This window comes from Barbatula barbatula (genome assembly GCF_947034865.1).
Source record: "Barbatula barbatula genome assembly, chromosome: 3".
Classification (NCBI taxonomy): Eukaryota; Metazoa; Chordata; class Actinopteri; order Cypriniformes; family Nemacheilidae; genus Barbatula; species Barbatula barbatula.
The window spans coordinates 21,262,848-21,280,422 of record NC_136764.1 but is presented as its reverse complement, the minus strand read 5'-3'; the positions used below and the strand labels follow the sequence as shown (position 1 = coordinate 21,280,422).

At 38.6% G+C, this 17,575-nt stretch overlaps 2 protein-coding genes across 2 annotated transcripts in view; one reads left to right on the top strand and one right to left on the bottom strand.

Moving 5' to 3' along the window:
- The window catches only part of ctnnd2b (catenin (cadherin-associated protein), delta 2b), an 85,529-nt gene extending 77,531 nt beyond the window's left edge, over positions 1–7,998 (top strand). Inside the window, exons 18-23 of the mRNA XM_079453829.1 lie at positions 746–971; positions 1,658–1,742; positions 2,085–2,211; positions 3,872–4,003; positions 4,383–4,459; positions 5,707–7,998. Coding sequence (XP_079309955.1) covers positions 746–971; positions 1,658–1,742; positions 2,085–2,211; positions 3,872–4,003; positions 4,383–4,459; positions 5,707–5,952 — 893 coding nt within the window. The 3' untranslated portion in view covers positions 5,953–7,998. The remainder of the gene's footprint in view (positions 1–745; positions 972–1,657; positions 1,743–2,084; positions 2,212–3,871; positions 4,004–4,382; positions 4,460–5,706) is intronic.
- Positions 7,999–8,568: 570 nt separating this feature from the next.
- On the bottom strand, positions 8,569–16,245 carry ankrd33bb (ankyrin repeat domain 33Bb). The gene is made up of 4 exons (XM_079451783.1): positions 15,449–16,245; positions 11,934–12,063; positions 10,437–10,577; positions 8,569–10,318 (listed from the first exon to the last, which is right to left on the bottom strand). The coding sequence occupies exons 1-4, from the start codon at positions 15,881–15,883 to the stop codon at positions 9,510–9,512; spliced, it is 1,515 nt and encodes a 504-aa protein (XP_079307909.1). The 5' UTR covers positions 15,884–16,245; the 3' UTR covers positions 8,569–9,509.
- Between the last annotated feature and the right edge of the window lie 1,330 nt (positions 16,246–17,575).

Here is a 17,575-nt window from a genome sequence, read left to right as displayed (position 1 = left end):
TAGGTAGTGTTGATACTAAATATATGTAGCTACAATAAAAAGGTAAAAAGTTAAGAGACCATTTCAAAATATTTTTTTACAAAATGTACTATTTCTAGATATGTGTTAAGGTCAAATGATAATTTTTGTTTCATTCTGATAAAACTCAATTTCTCTTAAATTTCTAATTAAAATATTTAATGTATAAATATATATACAACATTTATTTGCAGAAAATGAAAACAGGACAAAATGAACAGAGAAGATGCTCTATATTTTTTCAGGCCCCAAAAACTGCAAAGAAAACAAGTTCATACACACTTTTACAAGAGGAATTGAACATGTATTGTGGAAAAGTTCTATCTAAGTTCAGTTGATGTCTCTTTCACGTTGCAGTTGGATGACTTTGTCATTCCTGAGGTTTGATTTTGTTGAAATTCAACAAACACTGAATTAAATGAAAATGTAAAATGGTCTTTTAATTCTTTCCACGACTGAATATGCGAAGATGTCAAATATGCCACAATATCAAGTAAAGTGTTCGGATCTTGACTTAGAAACATTAGAGAATATGTGACTAAACAGGTTGTACCTTATCGTTGTATCATTTTACGATATTCACTGTTTGGTGATTCAATCATTTCATTACCAAATGTAAAGAAACAAATGCAATTTTCACTTTTTATTACCGAAAAATTTAAAATACCTTATATTTTTATTCGCACACCTGTTAACAAATACGTTTTCATTCATCTCAACCCCAAAGGCAAGTACGCCATGAGGGATCTAGTCCATCGTCTGCCGGGGGGGAACAATAACAACACCACTGGCACCAGCAGCACCCCCAGCAAGAGCATGTCTGATGACACCATCACAGCGATCTGCTGCGCTCTGCATGAAGTCATCACCAAGAACATGGAGAACACCAAGGCCCTGCGTGATGCGGGTGGCATCGAGAAACTCATCGGCATCGCCCGGAGCAAAGGCGACAAGTCTGTATCTAGTGTTCCTCACAGTACAAAATGATCAGACACATTTCTTTTTAATGAAATCTATTATATCTATCGACTACGACTGCACGTATGTGCATATATTTATACTTATTTTCATTATACATATAGTCTATTTGTAAAACACATGCATACATATGATGTTACCTAGAAACCCTACAAACTGTTTTAGAAACAAGGGTCTCTGTATAAGAACTTTAGACTCATACTCTAAACTACTTTATGCATTGATTTGACACATTAACTGTTAAGTTGTTATGAATCCCAATTTTCCAAAAGTATATTTTGCTCTAAATCTGTCATATGAAAAATTGACCCGCATCTTGGCCTTCGGGATGCGTATCGTGAAGTTGCTGGTGATACACAGCCCTACTAGGCACAAATCCAGTTTCTTAGAAGTCAATTAAAAATGCAATGAATTGATTAATTTATTTGCAACAATAAAACAATAGACAGCAGTAAACAACAATCTTTTACCTTTAGATTTTGAATGCATGACAAATCCAAAAGGCTTGCATAAACATTTTATCATCAGCAAGCGATGTCATTTAAACAGATCACTGAATACTCTGAATAAATTGGTTCATTAAAATAGACAGTTTGAACTGATCTGCATTTCAAACACAGTTCTGCTACCGAAATTGAACAAGAACTGTGTTTTCCCGCAGACACACACCAAAGGTGGTGAAAGCAGCATCTCAAGTCCTCAACAGCATGTGGCAGTACAGAGACTTGCGAAGCCTCTATAAGAAGGTAACGACTTTCATCATCTTGCGAGCAAAGTTTTACACTTGCAGTTTTGAAAGGAAGTAAGCACAACATTTAACCCTGGGAGATGAAACCCTGCTTTTGGTTTCGTAAAACAATGGGAGGTCAGAATGTGAGATAAATGTGCAAACAGAAACGTGCATGCGGGGTTTATGATGTACGGCGTGAAACCTAAACTCACAGGAATCATTTTTAACCACGGGTAAAGGATAAACAGTGTGAAACATAGTCCAAAACCAGGCATGTTATCTATGTTTACGACTGTTGTGAAACGTCAGGCTGCCGTGCCCGAGCTTCTCTTTTGACTGCCATCTTTTGTAATGACAGGACGGCTATTCTCAGTATCACTTCATTGGCTCTTCATCTACGATCGAGAGGGACAGACAACGGCCTTATTCCTCCTCTCGCACTCCATCTATCTCTCCGGTGCGGACCTCGCCCAATAATCGATCAGGTAAAAGCCACTCCATGTTACTGCGTTTTGACAGCGGGTGATATCATTGACATTTCCCTTGGACTCTGTCATCATCAACATCTTTATCTCTTTCTCGCGGGTAGATAAGAGGTGTCATTCAAGGCTGATCTATAAAAAGTACATTAACGCGACAAAAAACAAGCGAGGTGTATTTATGCCATTATCTGGTCATAGAAGGAACACAGCTGCCTTGATCTCGGGTACATCCTGATATTTATCCATTTAAGCTGATGGCAGTGCTTTGGGACAGAGAGTGTAGGAGTGCTGTACTGTGTGTCAGGGTGCATATCCTAATTACACAGCGCTACAGAAGAGTGTGTTCTGTTTTATTAAGCCAGGCTTTGTTCAGCAGGCACTGTCTGTTCTTCAGACAAACGTTTCCAGTGGAAACGTTCAACTATGCGCTATTATTTATTGGGGCCAATTTGATATCCATCTTTGAAATATTGTACTTTTGCATGTTTTTATAAGAACGAATAATGTTTTTGGGCATCATGATGCCTTCTGTGACCCTTTTTTCACTGCAGCAGTTATATTTAAAGAAAATAAATCTGTTGACAGTCATGTTTTTTCCCTATATTACAGTGTCCGGCACTAAGAGTTTGTGAATATTATATCGCAACCTCTTATCTCCATATTTCGTGATTACATTACTATTATTTTTCACCCTTTATGTTTGCCAATGGGTTTTGCAAATATCTAGCCAATAAAAAGTATTCAAAGTTTTTTGTAAATCATATCAAAATTACAGTGTTTTTCCATTTCCTGAAAAACAGCCAGTGTGGACCTACAAGGTTTCAGAAGTACAGCGACGATATGCTATTAATAATGTGCCCACGTTTTATTCGAACTTACAGACAAGAAGCACATTTGCTTTACCTGCTGCCCACACCTATTACATTTGCGAGTAAAAGTTCCAGTGCTTTGTAACAGCTTATCATTTTGTGAGGTTTTGTGCAAGTGCACTGGTGGAACCGTAAACAGAGCCTGAATAAACAATCCAAATCATTTAAAATGATGATAAAACGATGAAACACTATTGATTTTTATTTGTTATTATTTGGTAGTCTCACTGGAGCAGTCTTGAAAACTTCTTTATCATATACTTGTGCTACACTTGAATTATTGTATGTATATAATAGATTTTAAATCATTTTGTAGCTTTTATATATTCTATATTTATATTTACAAAACTAGTTTCTTTTTTCTGTCTTTGACTGATACTGTTAATGAAATGCTTGGTATTTCCAAATCATATTTCCAGTCAGCTGACTGACATTTTATTTGTTACGCTACACTACGATTTTTCTGCTAACAAAACTGGCAATAAGGGTGAAAGTCATTATTATTGCTGAAAGAGTGTGAACAATAGCCAGACAAAAACCAATCAATTACCTGACCCATTCCATTACACTATTAGAAAGAGAGCCTGACACCTGTTTGCCTCAAAAAGCAGCCAGAGAATTGCCTCATTACAGTCAATGAGGTTTTTATGTAAAATAAAAGATCTCTTGATGGAACGAGATCTCATTGTACTTCCAAATGTGTCGAAAATTAACCAGACGCTTTCGTCAGGACAAACAGTCTGGCTTTTGTTTTTTACCTTTACTCATTATTGGCTGTCTCGTCGTGTTTTTAGCAAGTGCCCCCACCTCCCCTCGGGAAATGATGAGCTTGAAGGAGAGGAAGACAGACTATGAGTCAACTGGAACCATTTCTGGTTACCATGGAAACAAGGGCGAGCACACCTCTAGAAAAGACGCCATGGCAGGTAAGGTGGCAGACTCTTCCGATGAGAGGTGAACAGTTTCATATACAGTAGGTGCTTAAAAATGGTTGATAGACTCTGTGATGGTTTTTCCAGACAGACCAACAAATATACCGTAAACGAAGCTAATGAATTACATCGTAAGCCTATAATACTGATGATATTTTGCTCTGAGGTGCAAACATATTTCTTCCACCAAAAGCTTTCTGATACATCACTCTCGCATCTTTGTGCGAAATTGCAATTCTTCATCTGAACAAATGTCATGGACTCCATTTCATGTGTCTGCACAGCTGATTCAGGCAGAAAGTTTCTGTGTTTGACAAACAAATGGATGAAACAAAATACTTGAGAATCCCCATAATGCTCTTTATCTTTACAGCTCAAATCTCAAGTGGAACATCTACGCTGTTCAGAGGTGCTTACATGTCTCCTGGGGATGACATCAAACATAACCAGGTAAGATATACACAGGTAATATTTGGTGTGAAGCTTAAATTGCTATTCTTCTCATAAAACTGAAAACATTTTTAAAGGTGTACCTACGATGCATTTCATTATCACTATGGGCTTCCTCGGTTGAAGATTGCTGACATAATGTTTAAGATTTTAAGCTTTTAGTTTCATTTTTAATGTAATGGTCTGAGTACAATCTGAAAAACCCATTGTTAATAAGTAAATGTGATGATATTGTTTGCATATTGGAGAAAATATGAATTCAATATCTTTCAGAATTTTTCTCCACTCTCTGTCTTACGATATCTGTTTTTCCACATCACAACTTTAATGGGTAAAATAATTCACGATTATGATATTACAATAATATATTGTCTTTCTTATAATCATCATTTTTTTGTTTATTGAATTGTTTACTGAAACTCAATATACAAGTATAGACCACTTTGGACAATGTATTCGATCAACGATGTATTCGGCTCTAGAAGAACTTCCTGTTTCACTACTCAAACATTTGAACTAAGTACAACCAACAGAATATTTAACCGATCTGTAAGGTTTAATTATATATGTAAGATTTTAAATAATAAAGAAACAAAAACTGAAAGCGGAAGTGCTTCTGGACCAATGTTTACATCTTGTGAAATGGTCTATAGGGAGGTGGAGAGTCAGTTTGTAACCATTGTCCCTCTTAAAGTGAAATTATTTACGACAAGAGCATCAATTGAAAGTTAATATATTGTCACCCCACTAATGTGTATTTTATCTAAAGCTGTTTTGCAACGATGCAAAACCGTGAAAAGCTCTACAGATATAAATCAGTAAAAAATGATCCAATATAGCATAACGTTTTTAGTTACCTGTGCTGTTATGGTAATGCATACTAGTATTCACTGTCAGCCATGATTTATTTGTTTTAGTGTATTAGATAACAGGAGGAGGTCATGTGATCTCAGCGTTTCAGTCCAATAAGACTCCATTTGGCTACTGATATAGACCCATGTGTACTGACCCATAACTGGATTCTTCATGTCATAGAAGATTTCACACAATTTTCATTTGGGTATTATTAAATTGCTCTTGGGCTTAATGAGGAACATACATTGATTCCTAAAACCCTTGTAAACTGGTGTTTTAAACTTACACATGAACAAGTTAATATTCTGGCTTGTACTGTGAATTTTATTTGTGCTAGATTCTGAACTATACCATGTCTTCCAATACAGTATTTCACTCATTGTTTTTGTCAGGTGTCCGCTCAAGGCAACCCCCCTGAGGCCTATCCTCCCTTTCAGACTCCCCCAGGAGCCAACTTTGAGGAGCCTTACTACGAGGACCAAGCTCATAAACGCCCTCCGCCCGCCGCCGATGGCACCATGCATCTGGGACTGAAGTCCACAGGGAACTACGTGGACTTTTATTCAGCGTCTCGTCCGTACAGTGAACTCAACTACGAGACGAGCCACTACCCGGCCTCGCCAGACTCCTGGGTGTAGAGGCAGGCTGGAGGCTGGCCGACGGACACATGACACACAGACCAGCCCGGCATGTGCATGAACACTAGTAGACATCTCACACACCTTCAACATACGTTCAGTTAGGTTCAGCGCGACAGCGGGCTGCCAGCCAGCCAGTCAGCCGGTGATCAATGTCAGGAACGAGAGAAGATTTTAGGGAAGGGGTTTCCGAAAGACTCAAGGCATGTCTTTTACTGAACGGACCACTTAAACTTTCCCGAAACAGTGGGAGAATTGGAATATATTTACGGACGTAAACGGAAAAGCGGTAGCTACATGGTGCAGAAATCTGACTTTACGTGAAGCACAAGAAAACAACAATGGACACAAGCTCAGAAAGTAGTTTTCACACATGTTTTGACATTTTCTTACGTTACGTCATGCTTTTTATGGAGCGCTATCTCACTCTTAGCCTTTATATCTTTTTCTTTTTTTAATTTGCTTGTTTTTTTGTACCTCCTTTTTAACTTCTCAAGTCCGGTGTAAAGTACTTGTTGTATATTACAGATGTAGATACAAGGTGCATTGTGTATATTACGCAAAGACTACTATGTCCTCCTCGTGGCTCGATACGTCGTTTTTCTTTTTAACAGAGAAAAGACACTCACTCAACTCCAGCATTCTCTTTAATGCGTAGATAGGCAGCAGAACGTGTATAAAGGTGTAGTTTGCTCTAATGTGATTTGTTTTCATTTTTCTAAACTACAAATAGCTGATGACAGAGCATCACTGCCTGGACGGAGTTTACCACCAAAAATAAGAACTTTATCAGGCCTGTCCGTCAGTTTTTGTCTCGGCAGTTTTAAACACACATACACGCATTTTCCCTAACCATACGGAGGGTCCTTCTACAAGTGATCTGTGCTTCGTTTTGTAAAATGTGCCAAACATGGTAATCCCTGACCCAAGGGGTGTTGCAGATCCGCCGTTGAAGTTGCATTTAACGGCACGGCGTTTGGTTCTATCGACGCCTGTTTGTAAATGCTTTTTTTAATGTGTTTCAACAGCATTCACAATGTAATGACGACAGAGGGACATGGTCTTCGAAAGCTACTTTCCCTCCAAAGATGTACAATTAGTTTACGCCGTGTTGTAAAATAGACATTTGCAAAATCAGCTTTTTCCTTCCAGAGATCAGTGGTTCTTAAGCTCATCGTAGACAAATCTGTCAATAGAGTATGGATTTATATTATATAAATACAAATATATATATACTTTTTAATGTGCAGATGTGGATGTCACCTAATGCAGAAACGTTGCGAGGAAAAAACGCCAGTTTTCGTTCACCTTTATTTCGAATCCAGACGTTGACCTCCTGTTGTCATGTTGTTGCTGTGTAAAACAGGTGAGACCAGGGCTCTGGACACGGGGGGGACGTGTGCGATACAGTTTCTAACGTCGACCAGAAAAGGTGCTAAATCTATGCTCACTATAACACACTTGTTGTCATTTTGCTTATGTTGTTGCTACCTTGTTAAAGCGATTTCAATGTGTTTTCGTATTCTTTGTAAAAACAGAGGCCCCCCCAAAATAATATTGTCGATCCCTGTCAAATGTATGCCCTATGAAAGACGCACCTCTTTTTCCTTCATTGTTTATATCTTATCTCAGGTCATCTTTGCTTTTAGAAGATTTGTGAACATTCCTTGAGCAGAAGAGATCGGAGAGAGGACAGGGAGGGATGCTATAGCTCATCATAATGTGATTTTAAACTTTCGTGCTAGCGGATTTTAGGAAGGTATGAAGCGCGGTTATAAGCCCTGGTCTTACCTTCATATCACTTAGAGAGATCATTTTCAAAAGCGAGGGTTCAGGATAATCCCCCCAAACTCACACATCTTTCTGCACCGTCGATAGTGAACGTCTGAGAACAAGCAAAATATCTGTGACAAAGTAGACATATCAGACAACCTGTATTGAAGATGTAAGTAAAACTTTTTTCTGTTGCTAGACAAAGTGTTTGAGAGAATTGTGAACCTTTTTAATGCCAGGTTGCAACTGCTATATAAACTAAATGAGAATCACTGTTTTGTGGCTGTTTTGTCCCGTGTCCAAGTTATTTCTTTCCAGATCTCCTAGCCCATATTTATAATTTGTCATATGGTGCATTGCCACATTTGGTTTCAAACATTTATTCAGCACAGCGCTTTGAATGTATTGATTCGGTCTGCGGCATTTATTGTGTTCCAGACATCGGTACTAACATAAGAGATTTCTGTTACCTTGTAGGCCTACTGGTGTGAGTTTTCAATTGATTGTATTTTTGATAGAATTCCTAGATAGCTATCAGAGGCAATACAGGCGAGCTGAGAGCTCCTTTTAGAGTTTCATCACCACTCTTTCATTACCATTTTCCCCACAGAGCAGCATTTTGACATTGACAGGGTATCTTCTCACAACCGCTGCAGGGACTCCATCACATTTCATACATAGAGCTTTGAAGCACCAATTCATCTTCACTGATCATTTCAATCGAATCAATAATCAATTAAATGAGGACAATAATATTTCTTTTGAAGAAACGCATTCTGAGTGGAAATGAAATGGCCACGTATGGATTGTCTGGTGTGGAATCATGAAGCTTTACCATAAGTTAATGAGTAGATGCAATACTGCCCCCTAACGGAAGCTTTTATCAATGCGTTTCTGGTAAATCAAGAATCAAAAACAGTAATAAGACAAATCATATTTGGCGTGCTGTCCGAGAGGAGGTCTCGAAGTTTAGAATTTGAACCAAAATCCAGCCTACTCCACCCTCTTACCGGGATAGACACCAGGTGAGAATGAAGCGATGAGGTAGCAGTCATCTGCATGATGTCTGGATTTACATCTACAAGACATCTGCAAAAGCCTGCGTCTCGAAGACGTCAGATGTTCGTGATTTAGAATGGATGTAAAACTGCTCTTTCCATGATGTTTAGCAGATGATTTTACACAGCAGACGTTTTCCGGATCTTTAGCAGACGCCTTTCAGACATACCTGGAGGCTAACAATGAAGATAAAGCTCACTTATGCTATTTTATAAAAAATAAATAATATAAAACTATGCAATATTAACAGTTTGATTTCTACATTTTGACATTTCACACCATGTGACACACGTACAATTTATTCATCAACAATATGCCTATAGAGACCTCTCTTCGCTGATTGGTTGGATTACGTGACCATGTTCCTACTGCCCGCAGTTATATAGATATAAAAAAATGATAAAGAAAAATGTGTTGAAATCAGTTTAAGTGTATTTGCACAACATAAAGGAATCAAGAAAAACTATATTAAATGCATATAAATGTTAATGCGTATCTAGTAGATCATTGCAACATAAATACCAGTTTATTTTAATTGGCCTGCAAAGCCAATAATGTTCTAAGGGGCCGTTCACAGATGTCTTGTGCCACGGGTGCCACGTTTTACACAGCAGAAAATAGCTAAACTCAAGGGCACGTCTCTAAACATCAACATTATATATGAATTATTTTGCTCTTTTTTGAACGTATCGTGTGTGAACGGCCCCAAGGCATCAAAAGCCAGGTCACTTTTTCCTCAGCATAGGCAATCTTAACTTCTCCATCTGTTCGGCTTGCTTCTTCTCCTCCTTCAGGGCTTTGTACTTCCATTTAGGGATCTGTAGGTGCTTTGAGTCTTTTAAAGCCCTTTGCCGCGACCTCTCCGTGAACGTAGGGGGAGGAGCTTTGTACAGCGTGACTTTTGGCACCACCACACCGGGACGCACACTGCTCCTGCGCATCATGTGAAGAGGCAGCAGGCTGCTTCTCCTCAGGGCCATGCTGGCGACGTTTTGCAGCAACTGGGGCTGCAGGCTGGCACGTCTCTCTTGCTCTTTTGGAATCAGCAGCACTCTGGAGTTCTGGAAGAGACGCTTGTAGTTATTGAGACGTTCGGGCCCCAGGTTCTTCAACTCGGCCAGACGCTGCTTACGGAGGACGTCCTGCACGGAAGGGCGAAGTTTTCCCACGCATGGAGGGCTGCCCTGGCACACGGTGCGACAAGCGGTCGCTATAAATGGGCTGGCCAATGCTGTGGTCATGCGTACCATGCAGTTCAGAACACCTTCATCCACTGGGTCGGTCTTCACACGTATGGTGAACAGGGTGCCGGCACGTTCCGAGAACTTCCTCCAACAGGACTTGGGCTCCTTCGATTGGGCCACAAGCTCACCCAGCATGGGCCACTCCATTCGGTAAGAGTCACAGAATTGTTCGGCACATGGTTGTTCCATCAGCCGCATCATCAGCCTGGCTGTCTCGTAGCGGCCTGTGAACAGGGCCCATTCTCGTGGTGTTAACTTCCGCCCAAAATCCCTTGCTTCAATGTCTGCTCCTGCAAACAAGAAATCATTGGAAAAAGTAGGGGGAGAACATTCAGGAAGGAACGGAAAATGAATATGCATGAACTAAATTAAGAATGCATATCATTTTTTAAGCTAATGATTCTGTACCTGTCATCATAAGGGCCCGCGCACACTCAGCTCGACCTTGCATGGCTGCTTTCATTATTGCAGTATAGCCGTGACAGTTCCTGCGCTCAAGGTCCAAACCGGGAAAATAGTCCAGCAGGTAGTTGGTTATCATACTGTGGCCTACAGTTGAAATGAACACAGGAAACTAGTTAAACTGTATAAAGCAGATCTCAGCCTCATATACCGAAACAGATATTTCATTTTCAGTATGATAAATATCGTACTATTGTCTTTAAGTCTAAAGATACAAAATGTTATCTTGAATAAATATACTGTAAACGTCATAAGCCCAGTTATTTGACCCAACACTATGCATGGATAAATTACATAATGCTGGGTTCATTTCAACCCACCGTTGGGTCAATAACGGACAAACCCAACCTATGGGATGAGTTAACCCAGAAATGCTTATATTTAACTCAACAGTTAGTTAAAACCCTGCATTTTGGGTTGAAAAAACAGCATGTATTAAAGGGTTTGTCCTTTTTGGAGCAAATGCTGTATTGAAAATTATAACAGCATTTTTGTGTAAGGATTAAGTATCCAAATTTAAGTATGAGCAATAGTAATAGTGATGAATATCTTAGAAATATAAATGATTGCCTATAGTTATTGTTTGTATTTTGTATGCACAGGGAGAATACATTGGGGTTGTTAGGAATAACTGGAGACATGAACTATTGCCTGACTGTATATTAGCACTACAAATATATCAATTGCAGCAACATAGACAACTTAAAGGGATACTCCACCCAAAAACGTAAATGATGTCATGAACTACTCACCCTCTAGTTGTTCCAAACATGTATGAATTTATTTGTTCTGTTGAACTCAAAGAGAGATATTTTGTAATAATGTTAGCAACCAAAAGTTCTGAAGCACCATTGACTGCCATAGTAGGAAGAATGTTAATGGTAGTCAAAGGTGCCCCAGAACCGTTTGTTTTCCTACATTCCTCAAAATATCAAAATGTAATTAATGGTCCCTCAGAATTGTTGGTTGCTAACCTCAGTCCAAATATATTTCTTTGTGTTGAACCGTACAAAGAAATGTATACACGTTTGGAACAACTAGAGGGTGAGTAAATGATGACAGAGTTTTAGTTTTTGGGTGAACGATCGTTTTCAAGTAGAACATTTTTCAACGCAGTCCTTCCGAAACCTCGGTTTTGCAAATTTGCTGTTTCTCAGGAAATAGAAAAAACACTGTGCATCTTAAATGATTAAATACCGTGTTTTGACAAAGTTGACAAGCACTTTTTAATTCTTTTTTTGGGGGTTAGATGTTTACAAATGCCAGTGAAAACGCTAAGGGAGTCAAACAATAATGATAAATGACAAAAATACAAATCACAAAATATGGAGATGATGATTTAAATGTCTCTAAATACATTTAAAGCTGCTTTGCAACATTGCAAAACTGTGAAAAGCACCCTAGAAATAAAACGGATTGCAGAACTGAGGTCACTTCCCTTACCTGCTTGTGAAGCAGTCATTAGAGCTGTGTTCCCCTCATTGTCCTGCCAGTTCACATCCACATGTGGGCACTGAGAAAGAGCAATGACCACATCCACATAACCCTGGTAACATGCCACTATAAGACCTGTCTGTTAAGCAATAGAGAGGAAAAGTATGAATCACTGTACCAGGGTAGAATTAGACCAGTGTTATTTGCCAGAATGTCCAAAAAGAGCTCTTTTAACTGTTGGAGCATTGCAGTGGTTGAACTCTACTGTATGGCAGTGAATTTAAAGGCTGTGAGTGGAATAAGACAAACAGTAGCGCTTCAGTAATGGACACATACAAATACAGTCCTATATTGCTTGCATGGAGAACACTATTCTTTTTAATGACACATTTTTCAAATACTCTGTAAAAAGTAAAAAAAAATTAATGACAATGAAACTGGACAAATAAATAAAATGCCCGACTGAAAACACAGCGTGGACACGGAGAGGTGCAATAATATCACCAAGCAATTCAGCAAATGTGAAAATGTACAGATGACTGCAGGTTGGGAGGTCAAAAGCAGTGCTTGAACATTATATAGCAGTTTTCTTTTCTTGCCTGTCTTCAGATTGTGACTGATTATAGAGCACTACAGGCAGATGGTAAGCCCCATAAAGACTATTAGCTAGATTTAGTATGGGGTTCCCATGGGCACATTGTGCTTGTCTGTTGGTATTTATAACATTAAGCTTCAAAATATCACAAAACTGACTATGCGGTTTGCTGTAAAGCACAGCTGATCTAAACCAAAACTGTTATTTTTGTCTACTTAATAATAATTCCTCTTGTAAAAAATACTTCTGTGACATGCAGCATTTTCTAAACACTGCAAAATCTTTGTCTTGCTCTATGGATTGTTTTAAAGTTGTTTACTAGAAAATAAGAAACATTTAGAACAGAAACTTATCACAATGCACGACATTTCTACAGCATTTATTAATCTTAGTTCATGTAAATATCCGCATTACTAATACATTTTAAAATCAAATGTTGTATCTGTTAAAACATTAGTTTAAGGTGCTGTGCATCAGTTTTATGGGGGGATCTATTGAGAGAAACTGCTCTACTGATGTCCTTTGGCAGAGAAGCAATTCGCAACCTCACCACTACATTTTATGCACTGGACCTTGAATGCACATGAAAAAATGTATTGACAATGACAAAGATTCATAAATGCAAGCCAAATAACTTGTATTGTATTTAACTCAAGAAATTGTTGCATGCCATATGGCTCTTGACAGTATCATGTTCGGTTCTTCAATGAGATCGTGGCAGTACCAAGAAGTCTTACAGGTAGTAAAATGTCATGCCGTCGTAAGATGATTGTAAAAGAAAGCCTCTCTAGCCTCATAAAGCTCCCTGGCACTCAGGAGCGACAGAAGTTCAACGGTGAAGGTGAACACAAACTCCAAGGTCAAATCTAAACCTACATTTACACAGAACACTACATTTGACATTTCTGGAGACCTGTTGTCTAATTATCAGCATTGTGAACAGGTTCAACATTACCCAAGATTGATAAACAGGATCATTAAGTATTGAAGCTTAATGGTGCGGTTTAACTGCGCTGCACATGTAATTTCCCTGCAATGATGGCAGCAGAATAAGATCTGTATTAAACAAACGATCACGATCTGTTAGTTGAAAGACATTTACATGCAAATGGCTTGTAGAGGTGTTTCCTTAAATAGAGAAATACACGACTTTCGCTGCTGCTCGAGCAAACAATTGCATTTTCTATGTCTGTGCGAGTAACCATTTGTTTCTGTGCCGTGTTGTTTCTTTATCTGGGTGAACACGTAGCTTTCAAACTGTGCTAAGTTAGGAATGAGTCATACTGTCCCAGACAGAAACGTATTCCAACAGTGTTTAATAAAAGGCTAAATAAGATGTTTGTTACCAGATTCAATGCTTGTTCCAGGCAGCAGAGCGTGACAGATGATGTTTTTCTTATTACTGGCTAGTCACAGTAACTGTGGAAAGGGCAAAAGGGGATGTTTCATGTGTTGTAGTGTGCTATTTTCAGGTAGGCAGATGCGTTTAGCTGCAGTCAGTGCAATTTTTGTTGAAATGATTTATTGAGGAAGGAAGTCTTCTCGGTTTTCACATTTAATTTAGCATGACAATGGGTGGAGGTTCAATATGGAGTCTTTAATGGCTTACCGCCAGATGATTCGGAGCGCATGTTTGAGCACATTATCAGTTCTCTTCTTTAAGGCCCATTTAGGGTTTGTCTCTCTCACGTGAGAATCCGAAAAAGTGTTGGAGAGCCTTTCAAAAGCTCAGGTTTGAAAACGATCTGTTTGGGCTGTTTCAAGCTTCAATCTGTTCCAGCTTCAGCTGTTTTTGATTTCAACCGTCAGCAGGACATTACAGATCCGACCTAAACAGCACGACCGCTCGTGAAGTCACGACCAACGTTTTGCAGAAGCAGACAGACTTCTCAGAATTTAAATTTGTGAAATATATGGCGACGACGACGTCAATATGAACTCATTTCGCTCTCCTGACAGTTGCCGTCTAAGCCGGATGTCTTTCCTTTCAGATTCTGTATTTAATGTCATATTAATGTATAAATGAAAGACTTACATCTTCACGATATGGATATTTATGGAGGAAGGAGTGTCAGCACATGAGCTCATCCCCCAGGAACATTCCAAGAGTCATGCATGCTTAAAGACTCTTTGATATGATATTAGTCATGCATAAACATGACACTGTTATCACCCATATTGTCATAATTGTAGCTTTTCAAAACTAAGAGAGGAGTGATAAGACTTATCCCCGGTCACGAATGCCATCTTTTAAACACATGATTTGTCTGACGTTAATTCCGGAAAGTATTAAGTGTATGCCAAGATTCAGAGGATGCATAACATGGAGGGTAATGTTAGGTACACGTTCTGCGTCTTAATAGAGCTAGTTCTGTAATAAATTCTTATGAGAAAAAAGCCAAAGTTAAAGTAGGCCTAGTTTTCCAGTGAATAAAGTTCAACCCTGAATCTGCTTAAAGAAACTCATCCAGATAATAAATGATCAAGATTTATGTGCACTTTAAATCAATACAATCTGTAAAGCTGAAATAAAAATGTTGTTTTATTACTTTATGCTAGCCAAGATAAATATCGTCGCAGTCTAGCAGAAACCTTGTATCTCCATTTTGCGTGATTTTTATCGTTTTTCATAAATCATTACTAATGTTTATTTGTGGGATTTTTTATTTCCTGAGAATTTGCAGTACAAGGTTTCCACCTGACAGCCATAATATCTAAACACCATTGCCAGCATTGCTATTATCCCAACATTGGCTTAACAAATTCCTCGAGTTTAGAGGAAGAAAATCCGTATAATCAACGGGTGACAGAGAAGGACAATATTCATAAAACCAGCTTGTTAAGAATCTGTATTGAAGTTCTATTTGGTGATGCGTGTGTTAGGAACAATGTTCACACTTCAACCGGAGTCATATTTAGTCAAACTTACTCTGTTATTTTTGTCCACCTCTCGCACCTCGTCCTCCGTCACACCTTGTCTTATCATGATTTTGACGATGATGACATTGTTAGTGCAGCACGCCTTGAAGAAGCTGAGAGGCTCGGGGCTCGGAGTGTCTTCGTACCTGAGTGAATCATCAGGTGGGTAGAAGGAATCATCCGACGCGATGCTCTTGGTATCTGGTAGTTCTGAAAAGTCCAACTCCTCAAATTCTTGATAGACATCGTCATCGTCATCATCGTAGTGATGGTGCTCTTCATCGTCCGTATAATAAGAATCTTCTGTGGGGTCCACAGAAGCGGAGCTCTGTACAGACGACTCTTCATTACTGCAGGCACCTGTTTGTTTGTGAATGGCGTCATTGTGATGATCGACTACCAGAAGAAGACCTCCAGCAACACCATTCTCAGTTATTACCACCATTTAACATGTGACTTCGGATCTGGTAGGTGGAACACAAATGATGTAGAATCCACAATGGGAACTGTCACATGACACCAGAATCATCTTTACCGTCTCTTGTTCTCGTGTCCAGCATTGGTGTCAACAATCATCACGTGTGCACACAAGATCATCTCGAGCTCAATTATCCCATTTTTTCTTGGCTTGACTCGTTTCCAATCCCACCTGTTAAACCCGGGTCTCGCTGGAGAATTCACTTCAAGTTCATGGGATAAGGTGCTTCCATCTGAAATTCTCTCACTGGCATGAGCACGAGTGAACTGTTCAGAAGGAAGCCTTTAAATCCCCTAAGCGTCTTTCTGCATCTCTATCCCCTCCCTTCTGCTTTCAGTTACATGTGCCTAACAGTAATCTTACAGTCTAGGAAATCAATGAGGCTAATTTAATGCGTGATGCAACAAATCTGCACCAACGAATAAGTAAAGCAGTTGACTAACAGTTAACAAATCGCACCAAACCGAACAGTTGATTTCAGTCGATACTTTACCATCTTCCTTTATATACTGCTGTATCATTACGGCTACTATTTTTAGATGACTTTGATACAAGCAATTCAGAATGACTTGCCACATTTCAGCGTAATCTACTGTCGGCTCCACGAGCCTCATCACTGGATTAGTGGAAGGTTAATTGGATGCAGCAGAAATAACATGCTGTTGTGGCTAAGCTGTTCCTGCGTGTCTTTCCTAAAACACGGATAACAAACAAATCAAAGCAACTTTTACCAAGATAAACTACGCAAAACTACACCTGAAACAGCACAACCCAGAGGCCGTTTTAGGAAAAATGCCTACTTGGCTCTGAAAGATGCCAGATTTCTTAATAAACCACCAAATGGAATAGCTTAACCATGCATTTAGCTATAAAGTGACTGCAGTTTATCTACAGTAGTTGTGGTAAAACCATAGTAGCAATACAATAGGGTATTACAACTACAATATTATAACCATGATATAAAAACTGTTCTACAGAAAGGTAACTACATGGTATAACCATTGGAAACTATTGATAGATGAGGTTGTTCAGAAAACAATCCAGCTGCTATGCTTCGATTGGTTTACTTTTCATTGTTTTCACAGACTGAAGTAAGGTCTTTTACAGTTCTAGACACATCTTGCATTGTTGTGTACTGTAAGAGATTTCTGACTAACCTACAATACATATTAAGATTGCTAAAGTCCTGAACATCCAGATTGGCACTTGGAAACAAAGCAATGTTTTAGTATACTGCTTCGTATACAAATGATGTGCAGATGAAGCCTAAAGGTGCAGGCCTTGTGAAAAGTTACTGTATAAATGTCAAAATACTGTACAACAAATCAAAAATTAAATTATATATAATTACAGGAAACAATAACAATTTATAAAATAGAAAACATACAATTCTAGACTGCAGAACAAAATATAATAAACATCATCGCCCCAACATAGATTTACTACATTTCAGTGAAGTTTAAAACCATGCCAGCAGAGTAATTATAGTTTTGTTTTTAAGTTTCACTCAAAAATTTTAAGCATATTTTTTTTTTGCTATTTTGTTATATGCCTTTGTCATTTCTATTTATACATTTTTATGTTGCTATATAAAAAAATATATTCGTTTTTGTTCAAAATTACAATTGAAGCACCTTAAACTTAATTTGATTTATATCG